General features: G+C 33.4%; 1 protein-coding gene across 1 annotated transcript; it reads left to right on the top strand.

Moving 5' to 3' along the window:
- The first annotated feature begins 262 nt into the window (after positions 1–262).
- Positions 263–8,523, top strand: LOC133302831 (mitochondrial Rho GTPase 1-like). The gene is made up of 15 exons (XM_061502653.1): positions 263–393; positions 488–710; positions 1,235–1,367; positions 1,703–1,852; positions 1,973–2,149; positions 2,334–2,582; positions 2,721–2,789; positions 3,088–3,143; positions 3,457–3,538; positions 3,815–4,026; positions 4,120–4,189; positions 4,354–4,466; positions 5,600–5,750; positions 6,979–7,156; positions 8,207–8,523. The coding sequence occupies exons 2-15, from the start codon at positions 493–495 to the stop codon at positions 8,278–8,280; spliced, it is 1,932 nt and encodes a 643-aa protein (XP_061358637.1). The 5' UTR covers positions 263–393; positions 488–492; the 3' UTR covers positions 8,281–8,523.
- Positions 8,524–9,465: the final 942 nt, after the last annotated feature.

Genomic DNA, 9,465 nt, shown 5'->3' with positions numbered 1-9,465 from the left:
GTTAAAAATTCATATAATTTTTTAAAATATCATAAATTGAAATTATCCTTTCAAATCTTATGAATTTTATTAAAATCTTTTAAAATCCAATCTCACGGAATGGTAAAATAAGTCTTTTAAAAAAGTCTATAAACTCTCTTTAATTTTAAAATATCTTTTAAAATCTGTAAGATTTTTTATCTTAATTTTTTTTTTTAAATCTTAATCCAATATTCCTCTAACCAGTATAGCCCACTGGCCACCAGTATAGCCCATTTACATCCTTACAAATATTCACCATGGGAATGAAAGGCTTCACGGCCACCTACTAGCACTTTCTGCGTTACACACCTACGGTTAGGGTTTTTACTTTACGCTGCTCTCACAACACAACACAACACAACACAGACACAGGTACTTACACTCCAACGCAATTCACCTCTCTCTCTCTCTCTCTCTCTCTACTTCGTAATTGGGATTTTTAGGTTTTTGCTTTGCGCTTTTGCAGCATCCATGGTAAAAGCCTCTGCTGGAACCGTCAATCCACACGGCAGGACTGGAGTTCGTATTGTTGTGGCCGGAGACCATGGCACCGGAAAATCAAGCCTCATTATTACAGCTGCCGCCGATAACTTCCCGGTGAACGTGCCACCGGTGTTGCCTCCCACGAGGCTTCCTGAAGATCTGTATCCGGATCGCGTGCCTATCACAATTATTGACACCTCTTCCCGGTAACGTTCTTATCTTTTGGAGGCATTCATAACTAAAGTAACACCCCGTTTCGAAAGTGACAGTAATGGCTTTTCCTTCTCAAGATTCACAGGCCTTAAAAATAGATAATAAAACTAGAATGTTTTGAGTAGCAGTACCTGTTGTTGTTGTGATTCGGCGTTTTTTTTTTAAAAAAACTAGATATACAACATCTTCTGCTGTTTCGGAGTTGATGTTGCGTTTTGGAGCTAGATTTAGCCTTATCTTGTACCTGAATGTTCTCCATTTGAAACCGGTTTGGCTGTTTGTTTTCTGAGCTCTTTGCTGATCGAGGTCATGGAATTATGTTAAGTTGTTTGACAATATGTTTATCGTGTCCTATTCGCCAAATAAGAAATTTAAAGTATAATTTAAGACACTCTGCAATCTCTTAGAAAAATGCTATTTCCTGCTTATAGCTTTATCTATTGTTAGGGCAATGTTTATCCTGGAATCTGAATGTCTTCACCAGTTTGCTTTATTATTATTATTATTATTATTGCAGTCCTGAGGATAGTGTTAAAGTTGCTGAAGAATTGCAGCGGGCTGACACAGTTGTCCTCACTTATGCATGTGATCGGCCTGAGACACTTGAAAATCTGAGTATATTTTGGCTCCCGCATCTTCGTAAATTAGAGGTTCTGATCTTATATTATTATTATTATTACTTTGCCTCTCCAAGGACTATATGTTCAATTACAGCTCCTTTTATCTTTTAAAAGTGAAGAGAAAAAAAAAAAAAGGAGGGAGAGAATAAATATTTCTCAAGAATGGAAAGGGAGGTCCTAAATAGATTATTGTAAATTGCTAAACGCCTAAACCAGTTCTGCTCTTCTTTCTTGTAAAAACATCTGCTATGTGCACATGCTTGCTTACTGTTCATCATACAGCCTAATTAGATTCGCACAAATATTTGTTCTTTTTGTTTTGAGAGTATATATGCATGATATAGATATTTTAATTTAATGAACAGGTAAAAGTTCCAGTTATAGTGGTTGGCTGTAAGCTCGATTTGAGAGATGAAAATCAGCAGGTGAGCCTAGAACAGGTGATGTCCCCAATAATGCAACAGTTCCGAGAGATTGAAACTTGCATTGAGTGTTCAGCGTCTAGGCATATCCAGGTATATTTTATTCATACCATTGCAATCAAACTCCTTGTTTTGACATCTGATTTTAAAGGTGCTGATCAATTATATCTGGATTTTGGTTCATATAATTGTAATGAAATTTTCTTATTGAAGGTCCCTGAAGTTTTCTACTATGCACAAAAGGCTGTTCTTCATCCAACGGCTCCCTTATTTGATCAGGAGTCACAAACTCTAAAGCCTCGATGTGTGCGGGCCTTGAAGCGGATTTTTATCCTCTGTGATCATGACAGAGATGGTGCCCTGAGTGATGCTGAGCTGAATGATTTTCAGGTTGTATTCTCCCCTTTTAAGAAGAATATATTAAATCTCAAAATTGAGGCCTATTTATTATCCGATTACTATAGTCTGGCACCTTAGAGCTTGATTATAAACTTGTTTCTAATTTCTATTATGTTACGATGGTAAGGTGATTATTGCATATGATTTGTGAAAAATATAACAAAACTATCGACAGGTTAAATGTTTCAATGCTCCTTTGCAACCATCTGAAATTGTGGGTGTAAAGAAGGTTGTACAAGAAAAATTGCCTAAAGGTGTGAATGAACGTGGACTTACTTTGACAGGATTTCTTTTTCTTCATGCCCTTTTCATAGAAAAAGGGCGTCTTGAGACAACATGGACTGTGCTCAGGAAGTTTGGATACAATGATGATATCAAGCTTGCTGATGATCTGATTCCGCCTTTGAAACGTGCTCCTGATCAGGTATTTCTTTTGAGATGAATTGTGTCCTCATGTGTATTATATATGGTATACCTTTGTGTTATACCTGTCTGAGATCAATCTATGAACGGCAGGGAATTTTTATCTTGTTCTGATCAAGATTGGTTTTAATTTCTGCAGAGTGTGGAGCTGACAAATGAAGCAGTTGATTTTTTGAAGGCGATCTTTGATTTATTTGATAGTGATGGTGTATGTTATTTGCACAAATGACCTTGAATATTTACACTTTATCATGCTGTTCTTTCATGACTAGGTCATGGGTTTAAATCCAGGAAACAGTCTCTTTGTAATTATGCAAGGGTAAGGCTGCGTACAAGGATTACCTCCCCCACACTCGCTAGTATGGTTTAACGGGGAGTGATTTTTATCATGCTGCCCATTCTGTTATTTTCTAATATTTCTCAAACGACTTCATTGTGATTTCAGTAACAAATGAAAACTTGCCTAACTCTTCTTGAAATTTGAACATATCTTTTTGTTCCTCCAGGATGGGATGTTGCGATCTCGTGAACTTGAAGAATTGTTTTCTACTGCCCCAGAAAGGTAGGTTGCTTTCTCACATTTTGTGCTAGATATGCTTACTTTATTATCCACCATTCCATGGTAGGTAGATTGCCTTGCGTTGGTTTCTTCTTGAATTGGTAATGGGGTTGTGTGATGTGCAGTTTATTATATGCTGTACTTTTCAAATGTAGAAATGCTATGGAGATCTTTTATATATTTCTAGCTTTCCGTCTTCAATGTTTTTGAAAACTCTACCCATTTCAATTTTTTCTATGTATGCCTTTCCTGAGTCTGAATATCATTAAGAATTTGTGCCAATGTTATGTTATAATTTTTGGTTTTTTATTTGCAGTCCTTGGATTGGATCTCCATATGAGGATGCTTCGGAAAAAAGTGCATTTGGAGGACTATCTCTTGATGCATTTTTGTCAGAGGTGTGCAAGTCTTCTACCATCTTTACTATTCCCCCATCCCTGCATTTTGCTGAATAATGTTTTTAGAAGAGCTGTGGGCGTCTTTTATCACTCAATTAATTTGGAATGTGCTTTGAGAATCAAGATTGCTTGAGTTTTATGTCTGTCATTACTGTTATCTTTTCCTTAATTTAAATATATATGTATGACTTTATATCTGGTGTGTATACTTTAGCATTTTATCTCCGTTGTCATTAATTATTATTGTTTTTTTAATATATTAATTTTTCTGGACAGTGGGCACTTATGACGCTTCTGAACCCAACTTTTAGTGTGGAGAATCTGATATACATTGGTTACCCTGGTGATCCATCATCTGCTATCCGTGTAACTAGGAAGCGACGTTTAGATCGCAAGAAGCAACATTCAGAAAGAAATGTTTTGCAGTGCTTTGTTTTTGGGCCTAGGAAGGCTGGAAAATCTGCATTGTTGAATTCTTTTATTGCTGGGTATTTTACTGTACATGTTATCTTGAAGCTGTCTGGTAATGTGACTTAAATTAGTGTATAATATATCTTATTGTTGTTGAATAAATACTGCAGTAAATATTCTGAAAGTTACAATCCAACCACTGAGGATCGTTATGCAGTAAATGTTGTTGATATTTCTATGGTAAAAGTTACTTGATTGACATTTGACAATAGCATCTACTTACTGTGCAAAACATTTGTCTCTCTCCGCATTTCCAGAACTAGAGGCTTCTTTTGTTGTATTCATTTATTTTTCTTCGCATTTGTTTCTTCTCTACGTATATGTTTTATCACTTCTTTTTGCAGGAAAACAAAAAATATCTTGTACTGAGAGAGATTCCTGAAGATGGAGTTAGAAAGCTGCTGTCCAATAAGGAGTCTTTGGCCTCATGTGACATCGCAGTTTTTGTTCATGACAGGTGATTGCTGATAGTAAAGACATTATACCATAGAAGTAATGGGTTGATGGGCCTTCAATAAAGTAACCAAGCCCATTAATTAGGAATTAGTATATATATATAGATGTTTAGGGTGGGATTTCTTTATGCATGAAATTAAGCAAATGGTGAATGGGGTTTTGGGAAAGGATCTCTAGGGATCTCTTGAGGCTTGGGTGTTTGGCTTTGAAGGTGAGTTGAGAACCTTGGTTTATCTTTTTGCATTGTCATTTTACTGTTATTTCCTTGTCATTCCTTTGTTACGTTTACTGGTCACTGTAATGTCTAGTACTGTTGATGTCAATATATTGCATCCATCATGTGGAGTTGTGCGTGAGGGCACGCACTAGGGAAGCGTGGTGGAATGTTGGGGTTCTATTTGCAAGGTATGGGACTTGGAGTCCTACATTGATTGTATGGGCAACTAATGTGGGGTTTATAAGGCTTTGGGCACTCCCACCCTTTGAGCTAGCTTTTGGGGTGGTGCATCTCAAGGTCTCATCATGGGTTATCTGTGTTACATAATTATTGTGAAAAATACTTGGGTCATATTTTTTTCTGTTTGAATTGGTTTTATTCTTTCCAATGTCCCAAAACCAGAAAAAAGTACAAAATGAAATATTTTTTTTCTAGAGAACACTCAACATCTCTCTCTCTCTCTCTTTAATTATAATATTTGCATCAGTATAGGATAAATTTCACTATTATATAACATATTTAAAAGCAGTGTTTATAAACTGCCAGAAATTTCTACTCAGTTTCCTTGAATTCAAGTTTTGATTAATTTTGTGTAGTCTGTTTAAATAAATTCATAAGCAATTGGAAAAATTCTGTTGTGCCCTTGGATGAGCTTCCTAAAGCAATATCTGGGTTGTTTTTATAAACTAACATTTGCGACTTACAGGCATAAGTTGAAAATAATTTAAAAACAAGATTTTTAAGTCATTTTGAATTTGCATAGTTTGATTTCAAAAGTACTGACTAAATTGGCAACTCATCCATGGGCTTAAGTTAACTACTATCATTTCATGGCCATGTGGTGTTAGGTGTAGACAACTAATATTAAGTACTTGGAAAATGTTGGTTGTATTTAGCTCACTTGATATTCATTATAGGTCTGATGAGTCCTCATGGAAGACATCATCGGAACTCCTGGTAGAAATCGCTGGTCATGGAGAAGATACTGGCTTTGAGGTGCCCTGCCTTATAGTTGCAGCTAAAGATGATCTGGATTCATTTCCAATGGCTATACAAGAGTCAACTAGGGTATTTTCGACTGGCTTATTTCTTTGCAATGATCGTGTGCATAATTTAGTGTGCATATTGGTGTACATAATTATTAGATGGTCGGATAAAAATTTATTTAATGTGGTGAACATGACATGTTTTGGATTTATGATTTCATCCAAACTTTGTAAATATTGATACATATCAAGTACTAGTCTCTCTCTCTCTCTCTCTATTTTTTGTCCTTCAGATTGAAATTTGATTTAGAAAATTAGAAGTCAGTTTCAATTACCTTGTTTCCCTTTTTATATGTACTATGTTGGGGAACTTCTTTTTTTAGACATTTGCATTTTACTTGGATGTTTATTTTATGTCATCTTTGAATGGAACAAATGAGAGATTGAGGATCTCACTCCTTCCCTATAGCCGTTGTACTAGATTCTGTACACCTGATGTTTGGCAACATTTTTAAGGTGATGCTTACAAAAGAAATGACTTCTAAATTAAATATTATCTTTATTCCGTTTGGAATATTTGGATTTTCGTTTCCAAAAAATTATATTAGAATTGGCTCAAGAAGAAAGACAAACAAGGCATTGGGTTAATTTCCCATACTAGCGAAGTACAAGACTGGTAGCATAAGATGTTTCGTCTATCAATGTCTAGCTGGTATGCTTAAAAAATTTTGAAAAATAAAAACTAATAAAGCTAACTTACCACCAAGATACCCATTCCAAACAGAAGTTTGATTCCTTTCACTTTATATATTATCTTTGATTGATTTAAATGTGATTACTCTGTTGAGCTGTATAATTATTTAGTTTCCACTCTTTTGTTATAAGACTTTGTTTTCTTGCACATTTTAATAAAGGGGCTAGTTTTGATATATGTTCAATTAATCTGTTAGTTGCATACTTGTAGCTAGAAACTTGATATTTTTGGAGTTCATCTTCTAGCTTTGTTTGCGCTTGTTTCAATTTTATTTTGAAAATTATATTTGTCAACCTTTTCTACTGACTTTGCAAGCAAGAGTGAAGACTGAAAAGCACACTGTTAGCTTTTCAATTTAGGGTCATGTCTGTGTGAGTTATGGACAGATAAGCATAGCCCTGAGATCTAGAACAGATTGTCGGGAAAATATTGTATTCTGATGTCATCCTTAGCATGTGCTATGTAAAACTTGTGCTTGATGCTGAGAAATATTCAAACAACTACTTTATCCTGAATCAACTGCAATGACAATTTTGACATGCCAATTTGTTTTTAGGTTAGTCAAGATATGGGAGTCGAGGCTCCTATACCAATCAGTGTGAAATTAGGGGATTTCAACAGTCTATTTCGCCGAATTGTAACAGCTGCTGAGCACTCTCATTTAAGTATTCCAGAAACTGAAGCTGGAAGAAGCCGCAACAGACTTATAAATCGCTCTCTTATGTTTGTTTCAGGTATGGCAGTTTTTATTAGGCTGACTCTTTCATTCCGTACATTTTGCGTCATAAAGCTGTTTGATCTCTTATGCAAACTTAAATGAGCCTATAAACTTGTCTGAATTTTGGGTGATGTGATTATCTTGATTCAGATGTTCTGTGTCCTTTGGTTGGGTAGTTGTTTATTTTGATTTTCTATACGTTGTCTTATAACCTTGAGGTGTTGTGCAACTGTCGTCCATATTGGGTTTCCATTAAGCTTGTATCTACAATATTATTATTATTATTTCCCCTTTATCTGATTTCCCCCCCCCCATTATTCACCCGAGTTGTTCTGTTTTATGTTCTCTTTGATTTATAGTAGGGTGGACGATGCTTGGAATTTAGGGATTAGATAGCCAATATATTATCAGAAAAATCAAATGGTAGTAAATGAATAAATAATTGGGAGTTACTAATTGCATGTTTGGATCCTCTCTTTTTTTAAGCTAGAAGTTACTTATAAGCATAAGCTAGGCCAAATAGGTTTTGAAAAAAGTTCTTATAATGAAAAGCTCTTTTTTTATAATGAAGAAAAAAGCTGAAAACTAAAAGCTCTTAGGAGGAGCTTTTTTTTAAGCTCTTATCTGTTTTTCTTGAATTGTGTGTTTTTTTTTTAAAAATGAAGAGTTATAAAGATAGAAAGATAATTTTCTTGAAACTTGTGCTTTTAAGTAATTTTTAAGCTAAATTTTTTATGTAATTACCAAACAGCTTTTAGCTTCTTTTTTTAAGCTCTTTTTTTTTTTAGCTTTAGCTAGTAACTTATAGTTTAAAAATAAGAAAATCCAAACAGATTATAAGTTCATACATCAAAGAGCTTCCTTCTTGGGAGCCATGTTCTTGTTGCATGAAATAGCCTTGTTTGGGCCTCCCATATTATTGGATGTTAAATCTGCTGTTCTTTCGGGTATTTGCTTCTACTTTTGATTATTTTTGCTCCTTGTATAGAGTTAACAAAAAAAATATAATAGGCCTATTTAGATAATTGATTTAACAAAGTCCTCTTTTTATTTTATGCTTCTGCTATTGGGGCTGCTGTGGCCGTAGTTGGACTTGCAGCTTATAGGGTATATTCTGCAAGTAAGAGTACCTCTGGTTAAAAGACGCTTCTAATTCTGCGAATTGTGCCAATTCTAATTTTAATTTACCAGCTACTTGTTTCATTGCTTTAATCTGAACCGCCGATCCAACCCTGGAAACGGAAATATCCAAATATTTTATCCAATTGAAATTTTTAAAAATGACTTGGTTGAACTTGAAAATTCAATCATTGGAATTGAAGGAATTTAAAAAATAAACAAAACAATTGAATTGAAATTGAATCGGTTGGATGGTACCAAGAAATGGGAGTTATTACTTACTCCCATTTCTGACCTAAAATTGTAGAAATTATTTAGCTCTCTCAATATTAAGTATTTAAAATTTTGAACATGTAGGTATCACAAATCTTGGTTTGTGTATGTAAATACTATATTTAAAACTGAGTTGATTATAATGATTAAGGAAAAAAGGAAGAAGTCAATGTAATTTGCAGTGGCGGAGCAAGAATTTAATTTTAGTCGGACCAAAAAATTTGATATGTCAAAATAGTTATCATTATTACATTTATTTTTTATTTTTTTAATAATATAATATATTTATGATATATATTATTCGTTTAAAAATATATTTTGAGATCATAATTTGTAACATTAATTTTCAAAGTAATAGGATTAATGTTATTTGTTATTTATTTAAAATTTAAATATACTATAAAATTTAATTAGTAATGAAAGTGCAAATTATATGTATATATAGATATATGAAATTTTAATGTTATTTTTATGAACATTTTCATGTGATCTTTATGAATATTATTTCATGTGATGTTAATGAAAATTTATTTCATGTGATCTTTGTGAATATTTTTTTTTATCTTCTACATTTCAATTTGGTTTGGGCCTATAAACGGGTGTATTAAATTATGATTTTAAAAGACTTTTTGAGATAATTTTTTTTATAAATTTTAATATAATTTATAAGATTTGAAAGGACAATATGGATTTATACGATTTTAAAAATTATATAAATTTTTAACATTCAAAATTATAAGAGTGAATAAAAATAATAGGGATAAATGTTTCTGTAGTTACTGCAGATAAATTATCTGCATTTATTTTCAAAACGACGTCGTTTTGGTATTGAAATCTAAAAAAATTATAAAGATAAAGACTATTATAACCCTGAAATAAATTAAAATTACAAAAATATCATGATTTGTTTACTGTAAATAACTCATCTGCAGT

This window comes from Gastrolobium bilobum, unplaced genomic scaffold (genome assembly GCF_033153095.1).
Source record: "Gastrolobium bilobum isolate Gb01-03AN ecotype WA unplaced genomic scaffold, APGP_CSIRO_Gbil_v1 utg286840, whole genome shotgun sequence".
NCBI classification, from domain to species: Eukaryota; Viridiplantae; Streptophyta; class Magnoliopsida; order Fabales; family Fabaceae; genus Gastrolobium; species Gastrolobium bilobum.
This window is presented reverse-complemented; position numbering and strand designations above follow the sequence as displayed.